The following is a 20,991-nucleotide window of genomic DNA, read 5'->3' on the forward strand; positions in this document are numbered from 1 at the left end:
TTGAAATGAAATGAGGGTAGGATCTCATTAATCGATATCCACAGGTTCATTAAGGCTGGATCAGGCACTTGGCATGGCAAAAACTTGTATGAGACGGTCTCACGGGTTATATTTGTGAGACGGATCTCTTATTTGGGTAATCCATGAAAAAGTATTACTTTTTATGCTAAGAGTATTACTTTTTATTGTGAATATGGGTAGGGTTGACCCGTCTCACGGATTAAGATCCGTGAGACGGTCTCACATGAGACCCACTCCACTTGGCATTGGTGGATTCAGGGGCGGAGCCACCCTTGGGCTAGGGTGGGCTCCAGCCCCACCTAAATTTTATAAATTTTTGTTTAGTTTTTCTATATTTTTTTATTTGTATCTTATTTTTGTGTTTTTTTTCTTTATTTTATTGATACAAATTTGAAAAAAAATTTAATCATGAGTACCTTTTAAAAATGATTTTCTGCAAATATATATGATGAAATTTGACTTTTGCTTGCATTTTGCTCAAAAGGTTGAAGAATTTGATGTCAGTTGATTTTTAAAATTAGTTTTAAGTTTCAAACATTATTTTGGACTATATTTACAATAACACACAAAATATATTAAATTTAACTAATATGGTAATAGAATTATACAGTTGCTACATATTTTATTATATCTTTATTTAATTTTTTATCAATATTAAAAGTTTTATAGAATTTTAATTTTTTTAATATGAACTAGTATATGTTTATAATAATTTATTTTGAGAAAAATAAAGTAATGATTTTGAGAAATTGCGTATATTTTCCATGTGAATCATAGTATATGATATTATATGATTTATCAATGATTTAAATTTTGTGCATAATGACTTAAATGATGTAACAAATTTTTTGTTTTCTATTAATGTCCATATTATTCTTTGATGTTTGTCAATGTCATTTTTTTTTTTTACCATTGGTTTCAAAAAATGATGTGAAATGACTTTGGCTTTTGATCACAATAATTTTTAAGAGTAAAAAATTGAAAAATCTTTTTTGGAATTAAGATAAGGCAATACATTAATTCAGTTTATGAGTGAACAAAATATCGATTTCAACCCAAATAACTCATCGAGCTGAATTAATAATTAATAAGTTTTATTCTAAAAGAATCGAAGAGCACAACTTCAGTAGTGTTTTAACTTCATGTTTTGAAGATATTAAATATTAAATATCATTGTTCTATGTTTTCATGAAATCAATGTTTACATATTTTTAATTTTAAATTTTTTAGTTAATTGTTTATTTTAGTAAATACAGTATGAGACGGAGCCAGCCTCAGGTAATTTTGAATCCTGGCTCCGCCCCTGGGTGGATTAATGCCTAAGGTTTGCATCTAGATAGGTTTTCTGTATGATTGGTGTTTGGTATTGTCCATTTTCTACGCGAATGAAATTATTGGTGTCAATTAGGGGTTACTTTCACCGATGACCAGTCTTGTCCCAAACCTAGCCATATGTTGAGTTAGCTTTTGCGCGCATGAGGATTGTCTTTATTTTATTAGCTTAGGTCTTCTAGGTTTTTCTTCCATGGATTTTTTTTTTTTGAAAATATTCATGTGAATATTTTGAATATATAGTTTCTTTTCTGTATATCGGCAACACATCTTGTCATGATATAGTTTTTTTCCTTTTTTACATTCTTTTGCTTCAAATTGGAATCTAAATGTTGATGGCTGATCCCGATTGCTTTAATCAGGGAAGAATGGTTGAAATTTACGGGCAAGAAGTATCGGGAGAGACAACGCTGGCCCTTCATGTTAATCAAATAGGCTCAAAAGCTTGGAGGTTTGTGTTGATCTAAGTTTTTTGGCAATGAGATGCTTGAGATTTGAAAAGTTGCGAGGAAAAAAAAAAAGGATTCGTAGCAAACCAACTCTCAAGCTTGTAGAGTATTTTATAGGTTTTTCAGTACGTCGGCAGACATATTTTCTATTCCTTTGAATTTTTTTACTCTAATGCGCATTTGAGTTGTTCCAAGCTTCTGGACTTTTCTCACTTGAACACAAGTACAATGTTTTTTTTTTCTTTTTCTATTCATTCACAATTTGATCAGTAATCGTGTAGTTTATGTGGATTACAGCAATGTTTAAGTTTGTAAACTTGAGCACATGTGTGAAAGATTCTCCAACAAAAAATACAGGTAGGAAAGTCTAAGATTGTGGGGACCCGGGCTCTAATTCTTTTTCTTGGGATTAAATGGATCAATAATATAAAAGTGGGTCAAATTTTCGCTTTTTACATTACTCAAATGTAACTAAACAACATCAGTTCTTTATTTATTTTACAACATGCAAACGTAATATACAAACATAGGATACAACATTTCTTGTTTTAATCCATCCTCTGTAACTAGTAGTGAAATACAGTACAAGATAAAAGTAACTCTACTAGTCCATCTGCTAGGCCCGCGATCACCACGCTATGTCCATCGCTCATCTCTGTCGTGACCCAGATCCTGCCCCACCTGTTGTTATGCTCACATACAGACATAACAACAGCCGGAAAACCGGTGAGAACAAATCCCAGTATAAACATGTATACATGCAATACAACAATCTAAAACATGAAACATGCTAATATGAATGTCATTCATATATAATCATGCAATGCGAGTCTAATCATGTCTAGATGCGACTCGACTAAAACTCTAGGGATCCCGTTGTGAATAAGACGTCACTGGCTGTCACCTACCCTACCAATCGAGGTGCTGTACGTCTTATTCCTAGACTTCGGCCTGATCTGTATCCGCGTCTACAATAGGGGCGGTGATCTTCCCCTAAGCTGAGATATCGCCGAACATCTAGTAGTCTGCCTGATCTCCAGACTGCCCTATCTTAATGCATGAATACAAAATCTGTAAACAAGCATAATGCAATGCTACATGATCTGTAAACAAAGCATAGCAAGATCTGTGATCGAGCAAAACTTGCACAGTAAAATCTCCAATAAAAATAAATAAAAATTCAGGCTCGAAATAATCGCAAGTGCACGATGTCAAGTTATAGTAAAACGTATAAGAGTACGAGTATCGATCCCACAGAGATTGATTAGACAAATTTACTTTAAATTAAATTCTTTAATTAATTAAAACGACAATTGAATTACTTATTAACTAAATTAATACTAAAACAATAAATTGAAACAAACACATTAAAAATAATATAAACTAAAATAATAAATAAACGAGTGTTAGGATCTCGGTTCACCTACCCGTCGTTAATTTAATTGATTAATATCGACACTGATTTACGCTTTTGACAGAATTTCCTAAGCAATTAACATACTCTCTCGAGCTATGCTAAACTAATTCTACACGAAAGAATAATAAAATCTCTTTTATTATTTACTAACGGTGAATTGCATGTCGATCTATGAAATCCCTTAGTTTTCGCTCTACTGGACTATGACTACCAACGTGTATCCAACTTCATATCTCTATGTAAATTGTAGATCCACGGATTATGCTACTTGTTCCTATCGCAAGTTATTCTCTCGAACTCACCCACAATATTAGATATTATTAAAGTTAGCTAGGCTTTAACAATTCAATGTAAAATAATAGCACAATCAAGAATGAATCAAAAGTCGAGAATTAAATAATCAAACAACGGTTCGGGGTCGGATCCCCTAAATCCTAACTACAATAAAAGAGTAAAGAGAAAACGCTGTTGAATTCTTGTTCCGGTTCCGTTGAGCTATCGCCTGCTACAGTGCTCTCCCTTCCAAATCGCGGCCCCCCTTTTCTCGTGTATTAGGTTAGGTGGTTTTATAGAGTCCATAAAATTTGGAAACAAATCTTCTCGAATTTCGTCGCTCGCTAGGGCGGCCACTTTTGACCGCTGGGGCGAGTGGTTCTCGAATAAAAATCCTTGGCCGCGTCTTTGGTCTCGCTGGGGCGGTCACTTTTGACCGCCCTAGCGAGAGGTTCGCGCAAATACTCCTCGGCTGGATTAAAATGCTCGCTGGGGCGGTCACTTTTGACCGCCCTAGCGAGACCTCTTCGATGCTATGCAAATAAAATCCCATTTTTTGGTCCACTTCCTACAAAACAACCACAAAATACACGAGATCAGCCAAATGCTAAATAATGCTAAATGAATGCTAAATTAAACTAAAACAAACTAATATGATGCATGAATGCGACTCAAAACTAACACTAAAAACACGTAAAAACGAGTCCTATCAACCCCCTCATACTAACCTTTTGCTCGCCCTCGAGTAAAATAGGTTAACGCACGAGATACTAAACAAACTCAACAAAAACAAACAAACTCAAACAAGAAAAAACCAACACAAGTAAATGTCAATGGTGAGTCGACAACGGTTATGTTCATGCCTCAGTTTACTTTCCCACTACCAATCATAGTCAAGTCAAATCGCAAACGAATACTCATTTCTCATCTACACATAAATATCAACACTAGTTTGAACGTGTGTGTGTGTGTCGTGATGGGTCTAGTCATTCGTACGTCAAATAGATCAATTATCAAATCATGCGAGTCACTTAATTAGCACTTCAATACAAGTCTCACTAGCATGCATTCCCGTATCCATTTATCACTAGCCATAAAGTGAACTTTATTCAACTTTTAAGAGCAGATAGGGGTGTCGAAAGGAAGGGAAATAAGCTCAAGTGGCTAAAAAGTTGGGAGTACACCGATCATTTTCATTGTGCAATCGTCAAGACTTTTGCGTCTGACTTTCCTCGTCTCCTTACATCTCCAACTTTTAGCCTAGGAATAGAATTTCATTCCTTTTATTTAGGCTCCCCCTCACCTTACATCTCCTTATTTTCTTTTCTTCCTTTTTTTTTGAATGCACAATTTTCACACATGTACTCCCTAGGCTAAGAATGATATCACTTTGGATTATAGCCGGTTGGGAGTTTGATCTTTTAATTAGTGCATTGGAGAGGAGGTACAAGTAAAGTTCAAGGCAAATCAACTTTTCTCAATCAAGGTCACTATTAGCGACTTATTTTCACGGGTTTGCATGCTAAATCAACTCATAAATGGTGCCTTTCAAGTTAACGAAACAAAATTTTCAAATTTCACCATTATTCCTACAAAATCCTAGTCCCCACGCAAATGTGCTCAAAAGTTCAAATTTTGTACCAAACTTTATGCTTCAACAATTAAGAGTACCGTTCACGAAGTGACCCAATCAACATTTTTGTAAACTATCAATTCAAGATCATCATTGGCTTATAAACTATGTCTTCTCACCATAAACGACACCAACTAAAAGAAATGCAACGAAACTTAAAGAAATGCAATGAACTAAAACAAATAGCTAAACAACCAAAACAAACTACCCACCCCCTCATACTAGAGTTGTGCCATGTCCTCATAGCACAAAACGAAACAAAGACTAAAAACAAACATAAAAACGCATGAATGCAAATGCAAGGACTGAAATAAGCAAACAAATAAAAAAGAAAGGGGAAACAGTAAACTCCCCTGATCAGAAGTCCTCCTCCTCGTCATGCTCAGGTGGTCGGACTCCCTCGTCAGCTGGTATGCTCACCTGGCACAAAAGAAATTGAGCAAAATCAAATAACCACGAACCCGAGACTCAATGCAACAACTAAAATTAAAATAAATAACTAAAATATAAAACGCTTGGGTTGCCTCCCAAGTAGCGCCTGATTTCTAGTCGTCGGCTTGACCCTCCGAAGTCCTTATCAAAGAGCGGCTGATGCCCAAAGTAAGTGTCATATGACACCACATCTGGGTCTGGATTCCAAATGCCCTCAAGTCTGGCTAGATATAGGCACATTAAGCTCGTCACCTCAACAACACACAACTCTGAATAATTGGCATGAGATGAGAAAAATAGTGTCGGCACTCCTTTATCAGAAAATTCTTCAAAAATCTCTTCCGACTGAGGCTCATTTACCAGCGAAGGATCAAGCAACTCTAGATTTTCAGTCTTATCCAACTCATTCTCACTATCTTGGTTGTTTGAGTCATCATCATCAAACCAAACCGGATCGATCACCGGTTGAGTATCTCGCTTCACTTCATGTTCTCGGCGACTCTGAAAGATGGATTTCTTGATATTCTCTATTTGCTCCTCAAGGTTGCGCAGAGAATTAATTTGATTTTCTATAGCTGCCTCAGTCAGTGCCACATACCTATCCACGGTATCTTCTAGTTGAGTCGTGATCAGTTCATGGCTATCTCTCTCATCATTTCGAAACTCAAATGGTTGGTCTATAAACTCTGGGTAATGATCTTGTGTGTATTGATGACTCCAACACTGAGGTGAAAGATCCCAATATCTATGGTAGTCAAAGTCCGCCATATCACCCAACAAAAGTATCATTTTCTCATCATCTCGGCAAAATAGTGGACTGCCTGTTGTTAGTGCTCCGTCGATCACCCATCTTCGTGTCAGTGCATCCAAACCATTAAGGAAAAATTTAAGAAGAGAATAGTCAGAAAAATCATGATACAGGAAATTGTTTGCTAAATAATCGAATCTCTCCCATGCTGCGTAAAAAGGCTCTCCGCGTTGTTGGGCAAATCTTGTGAATACTTTTCGATGAAACATCTCAAAGTATTGCACAAGAAAATTTCCTGAAAAAAGAAAATAGAAAACGGTAGATCACGCAGGAATAAAATAAAATAAATAACTAAAAAAAATTAAATTAACTAAAGAAAATAACAAAAAGAAAAATTTGTCAATTTCAATCCCCGGCAACGGCGCCAAAAACTTGATCGAGCAAAACTTGCACAGTAAAATCTCCAATAAAAATAAATAAAAATTCAGGCTCGAAATAATCGCAAGTGCACGATGTCAAGTTATAGTAAAACGTATAAGAGTACGAGTATCGATCCCACAGAGATTGATTAGACAAATTTACTTTAAATTAAATTCTTTAATTAATTAAAACGACAATTGAATTACTTATTAACTAAATTAATACTAAAACAATAAATTGAAACAAACACATTAAAAATAATATAAACTAAAATAATAAATAAGCGAGTGTTAGGATCTCGGTTCACCTACCCGTCGTTAATTTAATTGATTAATATCGACACTGATTTACGCTTTTGACAGAATTTCCTAAGCAATTAACATACTCTCTCGAGCTATGCTAAACTAATTCTACACGAAAGAATAATAAAATCTCTTTTATTATTTACTAACGGTGAATTGCATGTCGATCTATGAAATCCCTTAGTTTTCGCTCTACTGGACTATGACTACCAACGTGTATCCAACTTCATATCTCTATGTAAATTGTAGATCCACGGATTATGCTACTTGTTCCTATCACAAGTTATTCTCTCGAACTCACCCACAATATTAGATATTATTAAAGTTAGCTAGGCTTTAACAATTCAATGTAAAATAATAGCACAATCAAGAATGAATCAAAAGTCGAGAATTAAATAATCAAACAACGGTTCGGGGTCGGATCCCCTAAATCCTAACTACAATAAAAGAGTAAAGAGAAAACGCTGTTGAATTCTTGTTCCGGTTCCGTTGAGCTATCGCCTGCTACAGTGCTCTCCCTTCCAAATCGCGGCCCCCCTTTTCTCGTGTATTAGGTTAGGTGGTTTTATAGAGTCCATAAAATTTGGAAACAAATCTTCTCGGATTTCGTCGCTCGCTAGGGCGGCCACTTTTGACCGCTGGGGCGAGTGGTTCTCGAATAAAAATCCTTGGCCGCGTCTTTGGTCTCGCTGGGGCGGTCACTTTTGACCGCCCTAGCGAGAGGTTCGCGCAAATACTCCTCGGCTGGATTAAAATGCTCGCTGGGGCGGTCACTTTTGACCGCCCTAGCGAGACCTCTTCGATGCTATGCAAATAAAATCCCATTTTTTGGTCCACTTCCTACAAAACAACCACAAAATACACGAGATCAGCCAAATGCTAAATAATGCTAAATGAATGCTAAATTAAACTAAAACAAACTAATATGATGCATGAATGCGACTCAAAACTAACACTAAAAACACGTAAAAACGAGTCCTATCAATCTGCATACAAGTTCTATAAACCAATCTATAACAATCATAATCATATCAAGGTATGAACAATAAAACAAGTATGTGATTTTGGTTGGGAAACTCAAATGTGATCTCATTTGAGTCGTGATTCCCCAAACAAAACATGTACTATACCTTTCGTCGTAGAATCGCTGTCACGGTCGTCAATACGAATCTGAAATGGAAATGTGGATACGCACTCTATCAATTTCTAATCTAAATCAACACATAACTAAGTCACTACGTGATCTCAATAAAATCTGACGGCATAACGACGTAATTTTCTATACCAGTCAATTCAATTCTCAACAGATATCAGCACTATCTTATTCTCAATCACAATCCAATACAATATTCATCCAAACACAATAATTCTATCCCAACAATTCATAAATCATACTAAAATTCATAGGAAATGCATATGATATCCTTTCTTTGATCCGTCTACAAATATATCATGCTCAATACGCCAAGAACACAATATAATTATCATATTCTCATTTCCTAAACATCTGAATTTCGAAACTTACTGAAATTCCATACAACTTACATCACTTTATAGCCAATACCGAGAGGAGCTCAAAACCGAAGTCGGATTTGAATTTGGATAAGTAATTCTTGCAAAATCACAATTTGAAAGTTGAAAAGGAGTTGAAAGCTTTCTTCTGAAATTCTCGTCGATTCCTGTTGCTGAATGAAGAATTCGTGCCACTTCTATATATACATTGCATGGTTTAAGACACATGGCAAATCCTTTGAGATACACGCCTCTCGCTCGGGCGGTCAAAAGTTACCGCCCGGGCGAGTAATGCTCGGCCCTCGCCCAATCCAACAGCCTCGCTCGGGCGGTCAAAAACATCCGCCCGGGCGAGTGACTCTCGACCCTCTTCTCCGAGGCAGTCTCGCTCGGGCGGTCAAAAATGTCCGCCCGGGCGAGTCACTTTCGCCCCACACTATTTTTATCTCAATTTAATCTTAAGATAACCTGGTTATAATCATGTCACTCAAACTTGATAATCTCAAACTAACATGTTATAAAATCTTGGGCATTACAAAGATGCTGCGCGACGGCCTCTGAAATGGTCAATGTTCCTGCAATAATAGGAAGCTAAAACCACCATATCAAATTTTATATTGCTTATGTAAATGTGGGTTGAAAAATTTCGGCAGACATGGGTTTGAAAAATTGATGAAATGATTCAGACGGAAAATGCGTTTTCACACGGATGAGCAACTCTAGCTTTATAAATAGAACTCCCTCTCCTTATTTTATTTATCCCTTCATCGAGTTTTCTCTCATCTTATAGTATTTGAGTGCTTAATTAGTTCTAAAATATTTGTAAGATGTTTATTGATCTCCTGTATTAAGAGAGTTTGTGTTCTCTTTGAAAATACAATGAGTGGTTGTACACCATAAAAATATTATATTGGAATTTTTTTCATCTTGTTCGTGGTTTTTACCCTAATAATTTTAAGAGTTTTCCACGTAAATATCGGTGTCCAAATTTATTTTTTCATATTATTATCTCAAGTTGTCATACGCTAGACCAACAAATTCACCACCATCGCAACTGATTGTATTGAGGCCGGGAGTCAGCTATCTGGTGGTTTAGTTGATTGTATTTCCACGTAATCTATTTATCGAGGGAGGAGCTTCAGAGCAATTTCTTTATGGTCTCTTAGGTGTGATATGCGACATGGGTTAATTTGTAGTTTTAAGATTGCATTATATACTAATTTGTAATTTTAAAATATTGATGAATTTTCTAAATAATTAAATATTGAAGAAAATGAGAAATTGTAATTTAGAGGGTTTATTCAATCTAGGAAATGACTTTTGAAGAATTAAGAAATTTAGAGGTATTTATTTTAAAATTTTATAAACTCTATAGAAATTCATTGGTATTTGAAATATATTTTAGTAGAGTAATAATTATTGACTCCTTGTGTTTTCAAATCATGAGTACACATATTGTCCGTATCAAAGTGTTATACGTTGCAAGCAATCGTCTCCAAAATACAACGACTTCACTTCGAGATTTTGCAGCACTACAAGTCTCGAATGCAGCGAACAATTGCATGCAAAAGCTTTCAAGTGCCAAACGAAAATATGCAACTATATGTGAAAGAAGAGAGCAGCAAACAATTCAGCAGCTTTTGAATATGGTTTAAGGGATTATTTATAGATGATCATCGGTTGCGTTGAGGAGACACCTTTCTCCAGACTGGATGCTTCGAAGAGACACCATTCTAGTCAAGGGATACATTGGTTGGGCGAAAAACTGATGCCATCATAGCCAAGGGACGCGCATGCTTTCAGAAACAGCGCTGCGCGCGACAATACGCGCGGCCGCGCGCAGCATTCTGTATGTGTGCGCTCACAGTAGGGCGCGCACGTCCTGTTCTGTCCAAACATGCAACAGGCGCGCATCCGCGCGCCCAGCTTTGTTCGAGTGCGTGCATCATGCACACTGTTGTGCATTCTTGTTGAGTTAAAATTTAATTTCCAAATAAATTTGGTCTAAAAAGATTAACTTTGGTCAAAGACCGCACCACACCGACCCGAGACGAGCGCGCGTCGCGAGACGCAGCCTATTAGCGTCTTCTCTCTTCTAAAAACTTTTGGTACCCCTTGGGGCCCAAACCCTTGTCTCAACTTAGAGCTTATTAGGGAAACTTCACTTATTTGATTTCTCAATGTGGGAAAAGTCACATTAAGACATCATCTCACTTCCCTTTACAACTCCCCACTCTTCATTATTCATTTATTCAACACATATCACTAAAAGTACGTACAGATAAAAATACGAACGCTCAAGATTTGAAAACATGAGAATGTATGTGTCCAAGATTTGAAAACTCAAGGAGTTAATAAATCATTTTTCATGAATTTTTTTTATTAATCTCGAGATTTTATTGGGGTGAAGTATGTATTAAACTTTATTATTAATCTTGTAGAAAAAAAATAATTGTTAGGATTTTTTTTAGATATAGAGGTATTTTATGAATTTTTAGGTAATTTTATTAAAAAATGTTTTTAATAATGTTGGAGCAACTGTCCTTGATTACGTGCAACAGGAACAGGAGGAGAATCAGCAATTTAATTAATGTAATTTGATGGGTTACAGGAATATTTTCTGAAAGCTCACAATCGAATGTTATTTTTTATATAATTAATTAAGATTGACAATATTTCGTTGTGCAATTATGCCTTGAAAATGTAAATTTGTAAGGAGATAAATACGAAAAAGCTTCCAAATTATATTTGATTAACATATATTTTACAACAATCTTGACTGAGATTTGCATGTTATACAATATGATAAATTTTAATTAATTTCATAATACCACTTTACATGCCTATAAGTCTGAGATCGAAATTTTCAATCTCCACGAAACTGGAAATATATATAAGTTTAACAATGTCTAATTTACATGCGTTGCTCCATTTGCCCGTGAAAAGTACCGTCACATTCATAATCTTGATTGGGTTATTTCTTCTTTGCTCGAGTTTAGCAGGTCGATTAATATAATTTCCTGTTTATTCATCTTTTTTTTTGTTTTTGACTCGATAGACTAAATAATTCTCCATTCAATGTTATTGAAATGAATAAATGATATCGAACTTGATGAATGTTGGATCCAAGAAAATTAAAACCTGATGCAAATATTGCACCGGAATCAGCAAGAACTAATTATGTTTTGCATGTTTGAAACAAATGAAATGCAGATGCTCAAACGGGAGTATGTTATGGAATTCTCGGCAGCAATTTACCTTCGCCACCAGAGGTGGTTTCACTTTGCCTCCAACACGGTATCCGCTCGGTCCGAATCTACAACCCTAACCCCAACATCCTCCAAGCCCTGAGTGGCTCCAAAATTTCAGTCATGGTAGGGATCCCGAACGAAGATATCCCTGCAATAGGGAAAAACCCTGCTGTAGCAAAAGAATGGGCCCAAAACAATATTAGGAGATTTCCAGGCGTTAGTTTCAAGTACATCGTTGTGGGAAATGAGATCGACCCGTCAGACCCCGCCCATGCCGGAATCGCCCCATATATTGCCCCTGCCATGGAGAACATTTACTCGGCCGTTTCTGGAACTATCAAGGTTTCTACGTCCATAAGCACGGGACTTCTCGGCCAGTCGTATCCTCCCTCGGCAGGAGCTTTCAGAGCAGAAATAGCTGGGTTTATTGGCCCGATCATCAATTTCCTCAAGACGCATAACTCTCCTTTACTTGCAAACATATACCCATTTCTGTCTTACGCAGGGGATCCAAGCCACGTAAGCCTGGAATACGCTCTTTTCACTTCTCCTTCGGCTGTCGTGATAGACGGGCCTTATAGGTACCAAAACCTGTTCGTATCGATCCTGGATGCCATTCACGTGGCTCTGGAGAAGTACGGGGCACAAAATGTAGACATCGTGGTTTCCGAAACGGGTTGGCCTACTGCCGGTGGACCAGCTACAACTGTGGAGAATGCAAGGATTTATAACAACAACTTGGTTAATCATGTACGTGGTGGAACCCCGAGGAGGCCTGGAAAGTATATCGAAGCTTATATATTCGACTTGATCGATGAGGATCAAAAGAGCCCGGAATTCGAAAAACATTGGGGGGTCTTTTATCCAAATAAACAGCTTAAATATCAGATCTCATTTTCTTGATCCGGGAATTGATTATATACATACATGTGTACTGCACATGCTTGAACAAGGTAAATAACAAATTTCCAAGCAGAAATAAATTGTGCAACTGACATGAACAAATAAATGAACATTAATCTTATGTTGTAAAAACGCACTATCAGTGATTTTCTATCTATCCAATATTTTTTTAGTTGTAGTCTTATGATTGTTTCCTCACCGATGTTTGATCTGCTGGTTATTCTTTAACCAACTAAAAACTTCGAAAATTGTGAGAAACGATTTTTTTGGTCCATCAAATTGTCTAAATTTGGGTTTTAGTCATTAGCTTGTCAAAATTAGGTTTGATTCACTAATTTTTTATTTCAGCTATTTACTTACGTGATATCTGATAAATCAACAATTTTTTTTGTCATGTGAGCATTTTTCGGTACGACGTCCGCAATTGCACCAAATAGTCGAAAATTCAAAAGTTAGTATACTAAAACCAAACTTTTAAACTTAATTAACCAAAATCCAAAATTGAATAAGTCAATTAGATCACTAAAAAACTATATTCCCTAAAATTATTGGTTAAACATCAACTCCAATATTGAATAATTTGGAATCTAGCTGGGTTTTTTTTTTTTTTATTTAGATTATTTTCGTGTATAAAATAAATTTGGACGTAAATGTTGATTTTTTTTTTATATATATACATTATATATAACTTTCTTTTCATTTCAATATCGAATATTTTAGTATACCGAACTTACCGTATCATAAATATCACACATATGGAAGCTTATGATATATTGGTCGGAAAATTGTATGAAGAAAATAATTAATTTAATTAGACATTAATTATAACATTTTTAGCTATTGGACTTATCTTAATCGAAATTAATTTGAGTCTCCACAGACTACAATCAATAATCTCCATGACTACAACTTTGGACTAGTTCGAGTCTTATTCCATTCCATGCATGTTGATTTTCTTTTCCTTTTTGCTAAGCGTTTTCCAACATTTGCATCAATCACCTTGCTAATTGGCAGTACATACATTATTAACTGTTAAAATTTGGGGTTTTGGTCAAATAGTAAATCTCATTCAAAATTAATGTTAAAATTTGGATTTTTTGTTGATGAATTTGGAGTGTAAAATTTGGATTTTTTTAATAAAAATTTTTAGATAGGAGATGAGCTGAGAGATTTGAGTTCAGACTTCGAATTATTTTAGTCATAACTGGAAATCCATATTTGTATAATACAACTGTAGAATACAAATATGTATATGGAAAGATTGAGATACCAATCATAATAGAAAATAGTAATCTATCTTTATTTTTCGTTGTGTGATTATGCCATAAAAATGTATATTTGTAATGAGATAAATATGAAAAAGCTTCCAGATTATGTTTGATTCGCATATATTTTACAACAATCTTGACTGAGATTTCCATGTCTTTGTGGAATATTACAACTTTTAATTAATTTCTAATGCTACTTTACATGCCTATAAGTATGAGATCGAAATTTTCAATCTCCACGAAACTGTAAAAATATATGTAAGTTTAAAAATGGCTAAGTTGCATGCGTTGCTCCGTTTGCCAGTGAAAAGTATCGTCACGTTCATAATCTTGATTGGGTTATTTCTTCTTTGCTCGAGTTTAGCAGGTCTATTAATATAATTTCCTGTTTATTCACCTTTTTTTTTTTTTTTATGTTTTTGACTCGATAGACTAATTAATTCTCATTCATTATTATTGAAATGAATAAATGATATCGAGCTTGATGAATGTTGGATGCAATAAAATTAAAACATGATGCAAATATTGCACCGGAATCAGCAAGAACTAATTATGTTTTGCATGTTTGAAACAAATGAAATGCAGATGCTCAAACGGGAGTATGTTATGGAATTCTCGGCAGCAATTTACCTTCGCCACCAGAGGTGGTTTCACTTTGCCTCCAACACGGTATCCGCTCGGTCCGAATCTACAACCCCAACCCCAACATCCTCCAAGCCCTGAGTGGCTCCAAGATTTCAGTCATGGTAGGAGTCCCGAACGAAGAGATCCCTGCAATAGGGAGAAACCCTGCTGTTGCACAAGAATGGGTCCAAAACAATATTAGGAGATTTCCAGGCGTTAGTTTCAAGTACATTGTTGTGGGAAATGAGATCGACCCATTAAACCCCGCCGATGCCGGAATCGCCCCATATGTTGGCCCTGCCATGGAGAACATTTACTCGGCCGTTTCTGGAACTATCAAGGTTTCTACGTCCATAAGCACGGGACTTCTCGGCCAGTCGTATCCTCCCTCGGCAGGAGCTTTCAAGGCGGAAATAGCTGGGTTTATTGGCCCGATTATCAATTTCCTCAAGACACGTAACTCTCCTTTACTTGCAAATATATACCCATTTCTAGCTTACGCAGGGGATCCAAGCCACATAAGCCTGGAATACGCCCTTTTCACTTCTTCTTCGGCTGTCGTGATAGACGGGCCTTATAGTTACCAAAACCTGTTCGTAGCGATCCTGGATGCCATTCACGTGGCTTTGGAGAAGTACGGGGCACAAAATGTAGACGTCGTGGTTTCTGAAACGGGCTGGCCTACTGCCGGTGGACCAGCTACAACTGTTGATAATGCAAGGATTTATAACAACAACTTGATTAATCATGTACGTGGCGGAACCCCGAGGAGGACTGGAAAGTATATCGAAGCTTACATATTCGACTTGATCGATGAGGATCAAAAGAGCCCGGAACTCGAAAAACATTGGGGGGTCTTTTATCCAAATAAACAGCCTAAATATCAAATCTCATTTTCTGGATCCAAGAATTGATTATATATACATGTCTACTGTACATGCTTGTACAAGGTAAATAAGAAACTTCCAAGCGGAGAAAGATTGTACAACTGATATGAACAAATGCACATTAATCTTAGTTGCAAAAACGCACCATCAGCAATTTATCTATTTATCCAATATTTTTATTTGTAGTTTGATGATGGTTTTCTGATCGATGTTTGATCTGCTGGTTATTCTTTAACCAATTAAAAAAATACTAAAATTATGGGAAACTAATTTTTTGGTATATTAAATTGTCTAATTTTGGGTTTTGGTTCATTAGTTTGTCAAAATTTGTATTTGATATATTAATTTTTAATTTTGACTATTTTATTTCAATTGTGTACAACACATTTGATAAATCAACAAATTCTTTTGTCTCATCCGTATTTTTGATTATGACATATGTAATTACACCAAAATAGTCGAAATTCAAAATTAATATGTTAGAAAATACTTTTAAAACTTAATGGCCTTTGTTTGAATATAGAGAAACAATTTCGATTAATGATCATCTTCTCCCCCACACGTCGTGTCCCGTACAATAAGAACAACGTCAGAAGAATACGGATTTACGACCCCCACCAGCCAACTCTCCGGGCTCTAACATCCAGGTAATATTGCAGTACGTTGGATTCGTTCTTCCGTTTTTGAGGAACATTTTTATTGTGATTTTTGGTTCCGGACTCGGCGTCCACTGCTATTGACATAGAAGTTCTTGGGTACTCTTACTCTCCGGCGGATGGAGTGTTTAAAGATGATGTTCGGTCATAACTTGGTCCGATCGTAAGCTTTATAGCAAATAACGGAGCCCCTTTGCTCGTAAATTAATACCCTTACTATTCATATGTTGGCAATCCTGGAACTACTAGCCTTCCTTGAGCGCTTTTTACATCTGATGGAATCGTTGTTCCTGATGGACTACGGTATCAGAATCTTTTCTACGCGATCTTAGATGCTACGTATGCAGCACTTGAAAAGTATGGAGCAACGTCAGTCGATATTGTGGTATCCGAGAGTGGATGGCCTACGGCAGGAGGAATTGCGGCGAGAGTTGAAAACGCAAGACTTTATAAGACGAACTTGATTCAAAGGGTCAAGAATGGAACGCCTAAAAGACCTAAAAGGGCAATGGAAACATACATCTTTCCGCATTTAATTTGCATAAAATCAGAAGAATCCTAAGATTGAAAAGCATTTTAGGGTCTTCAACCGAATGGACAAAGCAAGTATCCGATCAGTTTTAACTTGTTCTGTTGAATAAAAATTCTATCCATAGAATAAGGACTTCAAGTTCAACCGATGTATTACAATCAAACGTTATTAAGCTATAAATTCTACTGAACATAGTGTATTTATCTGGTTTCTTCACTATTTTACCTAGTTTTCTATGCTAGAGAACCGAGTCTGTAACATGATGAATTTCAGTTGGCGATAATATATGTCATTTTACAAACAAAAGATAAAAAATTTGGACTAGAAAGAAAAGAGGGCTCTCTATTAGATTCATCGGCCAAAAAGTAATTAGAAAACAACAAATCAGAGCGGAAAGGCAAAAATTTGGGTAAATGCACATATTGACACGATAAATTGTAATCTAAGCTCAGAAGTGGGAGTATATTCAAAGGTTTAACATATAATATAAATGAAGACTGAATCATTTTCTTTCTTAATCTTGATGAACCATGATGTTCTTCTTATAGGTGTTAGTTGTTTGACCATTGAATGAACTTGATGAACAAATCTTGATCTTGTACGGAGAATGTTGGCCTGAGTATGTGTCACATAATCTCAGCCGTTGCCTTGGTGTGCTCAGTGATCTAGACTTGGCCTTAGCAGATTCTGTGGTGGTCATGTATGCTGGAAAAACTGGAGAATTGGGTAAAGATCCATCTTCACCTATTGATTTCTGTTTCATGTGACAAAACGATCTTCTTGGTAATGAAAAGGGTGAAGTTAGTTCTTCCATTAGTTCTTGTTTCTCTGTAGTTCGCAGCCTAAGGTTTGAAAGTGGCAGATTCTTCGACCTCTCTGTTTCTTCATGCTGATGTTCCTCGAATTCTCGATCAAACCAGCTGCTTTTTCTGTTTTCTTTGGGGTTCATTGATCCTTGCAGGTTTTGGTAATTTTCCCTCTCCTAAATAAGAAAAAATAATCTCTCTTGAAATAAATAACGAAAAGGTGCACAAATTTTTACGCCTTATTTGGTTATGAATAAAGATACTTGTCATACAGCACCAGACAAGCTAATAAAAGAATCAAGATTACCCGATGAGAGAACGAAAAATGCTTCATTCGGTCCCTTTTAGCGACAGATTCTTGCTTTCTCAGGTATAATCCATCTTTGGACACTAAGGTTAAATCCCAACTCCTGTGAGTTCTACAATGAAGCTGCCATGAACAGAATAGAGGTTTCTTTAGTTCGATTTTTAAGCCAAAAGAATCATGCAAAATAATGCAGAATCTTCCTCATTTACTCTTAGTTCTTCAGATTTGATCCCTTCCTTTCCCCTAAGATTACGTCTCTTTTCACTGTAATTTAGGTAATCAAGAAGAGTTGGAGCTCTACGATGATGTGGTTTTTCCAACTGCATGGATGCTAAGTTCTTAGCAATTCCGCATCTTACTAGCTCGCCTCGAACCACTGCTTGAAGTTTCACTATTCCTTTTAATGCACTCAATGCTTTTCTAGCCTGCAAAACATCCAAATCAATCTAAACATCCGATTTCGATACTTTTAACTTTTGCAAAAGACCTACCCATTTTTTTCTCTTACATAGTGATTATTGAAAGCACAATTTTTGTGGCGAAATTTTCTATGAATTTAAAGAAACTCACAAGATGTCCCCTATAAGCACTTTGGATTTTGAGGGTTGCCAAGTACTGATTTTTCAGTTCAATTTTGTACGAGATATTTGTGAGACGGACAACCTCGGCTGCAGCATTGGCAGCAGCAACGGCAGCTTCTGCTGCAGCTGCTGTTGCAACGGCCACAGCTAATGCACGTTTTCGCTGCTCTTCTGTCGCCTCGTTTAGCAATTTTTGAGGTTGTTCCAGCTCAGGGCACTGCATGAACTGGAAAATTCCTAAAAACCAACTCCATTTCTTTGATCTCTAACCATTCACATTCACAGAACCATTATCAAAAACAAAAGTTTATGAAAATGAAGAACAGAACATATTATGATCATAGAATTTTTACCTCATCTGATTTCTGTTTTGACTCGGAAATGAAAAATCTTTTCACACAAGTGAACCAACCTTTTCCCTTTCCCATATCAAACAAATCTCCTAAATCAGTTAAAGAACAAAAAGGTGAGTAGGTCATCGATGATCCCGTTGGTTCAAGTGATCAAAGAACCTCATTTCATATAACCGTCAAGAAAAATTCAGCTGTCAATTTCAAGAAAACGAAATTTAGAGATCATTCATCAATCACAACTAACGAAAAGAGCAGAGTGCCAGCTAAAAGGAGCGGCCCATATGCATACGATTCATTCAAAACAATAAAATCGTCCTCCAAAATACATCAAATCACTCGTTCTCGACTAATGATCGAGAGATGAAGACACCTCAAGAGTAAAACCATTAATGAGAATGTTACGATACCTTCCAGAAATTCATGTGACGCATGCAGGCAGAAAGCTAACAACGCAATTTATACAAAAAACTCCATCATTTTCTTGGCCTTCATTCTTGAATGATGACAACAATAAAGGACATATTTCTTTTTTTATATAATCATAATATAATAACCCCTTCGAAAAAAAAAGGTTCCAAGTACAAGTAGTTGCTTTGATTTTTGTGCTCTGAATAGCAATACATGTGCTGATAAGAAAGTGAGATCGAAAGCAACTTTAGGCTACGAATTAAAGTTTTTCCAAACAACTATTTGAATTATCAAGTCATTGTAAGTACTGTTTTCGGGTGACACGAGGAAATGCTTTTAACATCAAATGGGCTTGGATTTTTGCATTCTTTTCTAACTGTCATTTTCTCAAATACCTGCCACTCATCACTTCAAATGTCTCTTTCGCATGAATCAAATTTATTGAATCATTTTAACATATCTAATTTTTGAAGGGAAAAAGCCAATATCTGATTCCCTCAACCATTCATTGGCATTTGTACTTGTGATAAATTCTTGAAACATTTTTTTTATCGCTTTCTTGAAATATACAAGATATCTTATGGACGGATAAGATTTTAAGTTTACGACCAAGTCTTATTCAATTATAACTAACTTCTTCTTCATTAAAAAAAATATATATATCTTCTGAATACTATTAGAAAAAAAAAAAAAATTATATTAAATTTATGAAATTAATAGTCATATTATGTATAATATATAACATGATATATTAAGCCCAGTTTGGTATGTATTATTAAGGTTAGATTATTTAGTAATCTTTTGTTTGATTTCATTTTTAAATTTGATATTGACTATCTGTTAGACGATTTTTACTGTTTGAATAAATCCATGTATTGAAGATGGATAATATTTATCCCGCTACACTCAGAAAGATTAATGACCAAAATACCCTCGAAAACCAATCTTACACTCAAATAGTTGAAAATTAAAAGTTAGTAATCTTTTGTTTGATTTTATCACTCTTCATCTCTCAAATTACATATCTTATCCTATCAAACATTTATCAATCAAATTATTAATCATTCAATTATCACGTCCTAAAAATCAAACGAACCCTAAATACACAATCTAGTAAGTATTGTTATTATTATTATTATTATTTTATAACGATGAAATCTACCGTCGCTATCTTCGATAAATCCATTGTCCACTTGATGACCAACATAGCATTAGATATATATGTACCTTACGAAGGTTCGTGTAAATAAATTTTAAAGGGATTCTTCTTTTAAAAAAAAAAAAAAAAAAAAAAAAAAAGTTTTTCCATCTCACTTTCAATCATTCAATGTTCTAACCTACAAAAAGCTTCATGTATCGATTAATTGACGTCACTTTTAATTTTTCACCTTCACCTTCCCCAAAGAGCAGTCACACGAACTCGAATTCAGAATTTAAGTATCAGAAAAGATACCTACATTGGCCACACATAATAAAGTAAATTGCAATCTTTTTTTAAAAAATCTTCTGGCAAAGTTAAGAAATGGGAAAAAATAAAAAGAAATAGAATAAGCAGAAAGCGTGTTTGGCTTTTTAGCTGTTAAGCGAATCAAAGCGTTTTAATGATGGAAATCAAGCCTGGGATATAATTTTAGAATGCACCAGTTTGGGAACTAAGCTTGAATCTTGATTCAAAATGGTCTTTCGAGAGAAGCTAAATTACTATAATAATGAAAAGAAAATAATTTTTTTACGAGCAAGTCTCATGTGAGACCGTCTCCCGTGAGACGGGTCAACCACACGGATATTCACAATAAAAAATAATACTCTTAACATAAAAAGTGGTACTTTTTCATGGATGACCCAAAAGAAAGAGATCTGTCTCACAAATACGACC

The 20,991-nt window shown here is 35.6% G+C and overlaps 3 protein-coding genes and 1 pseudogene across 7 annotated transcripts; 3 read left to right on the forward strand and 1 right to left on the reverse strand.

Moving 5' to 3' along the window:
- The first annotated feature begins 11,430 nt into the window (after window positions 1-11,430).
- On the forward strand, window positions 11,431-12,706 carry LOC140803881 (glucan endo-1,3-beta-glucosidase-like). Its single transcript, XM_073159730.1, has 2 exons — window positions 11,431-11,541; window positions 11,753-12,706. The coding sequence occupies exons 1-2, from the start codon at window positions 11,445-11,447 to the stop codon at window positions 12,691-12,693; spliced, it is 1,038 nt and encodes a 345-aa protein (XP_073015831.1). The 5' UTR covers window positions 11,431-11,444; the 3' UTR covers window positions 12,694-12,706.
- Window positions 12,707-14,205: 1,499 nt separating this feature from the next.
- Window positions 14,206-15,730, forward strand: LOC140803831 (glucan endo-1,3-beta-glucosidase-like). The gene is made up of 2 exons (XM_073159700.1): window positions 14,206-14,328; window positions 14,547-15,730. Exons 1-2 carry the CDS (start codon window positions 14,232-14,234, stop codon window positions 15,497-15,499), a joined length of 1,050 nt encoding a protein of 349 aa, XP_073015801.1. The 5' UTR covers window positions 14,206-14,231; the 3' UTR covers window positions 15,500-15,730.
- A 282-nt stretch (window positions 15,731-16,012) lies between these two features.
- LOC140803740 (glucan endo-1,3-beta-glucosidase, basic vacuolar isoform-like) lies at window positions 16,013-16,774 on the forward strand (annotated as a pseudogene).
- Window positions 16,775-16,982: 208 nt separating this feature from the next.
- Window positions 16,983-19,424, reverse strand: LOC140842951 (protein IQ-DOMAIN 12). 5 transcript variants are annotated; one of them, XM_073211161.1, is made up of 6 exons: window positions 19,115-19,424; window positions 18,708-18,796; window positions 18,344-18,571; window positions 17,983-18,198; window positions 17,774-17,896; window positions 16,983-17,642 (listed from the first exon to the last, which is right to left on the reverse strand). In XM_073211161.1, the coding sequence occupies exons 2-6, from the start codon at window positions 18,780-18,782 to the stop codon at window positions 17,175-17,177; spliced, it is 1,110 nt and encodes a 369-aa protein (XP_073067262.1). In that variant the 5' UTR covers window positions 18,783-18,796; window positions 19,115-19,424; the 3' UTR covers window positions 16,983-17,174. The 5 variants fall into 5 exon arrangements, with proteins under 5 accessions (XP_073067262.1, XP_073067258.1, XP_073067261.1 ...); XM_073211157.1 differs by having other exon boundaries at window positions 18,344-18,619; window positions 18,708-18,898; XM_073211160.1 differs by having other exon boundaries at window positions 18,344-18,619; window positions 19,115-19,423.
- Between the last annotated feature and the right edge of the window lie 1,567 nt (window positions 19,425-20,991).

The sequence above is a fragment of the Primulina eburnea genome, chromosome 10 (assembly GCF_022965805.1).
Source record: "Primulina eburnea isolate SZY01 chromosome 10, ASM2296580v1, whole genome shotgun sequence".
In the NCBI taxonomy this organism is placed as follows: Eukaryota; Viridiplantae; Streptophyta; class Magnoliopsida; order Lamiales; family Gesneriaceae; genus Primulina; species Primulina eburnea.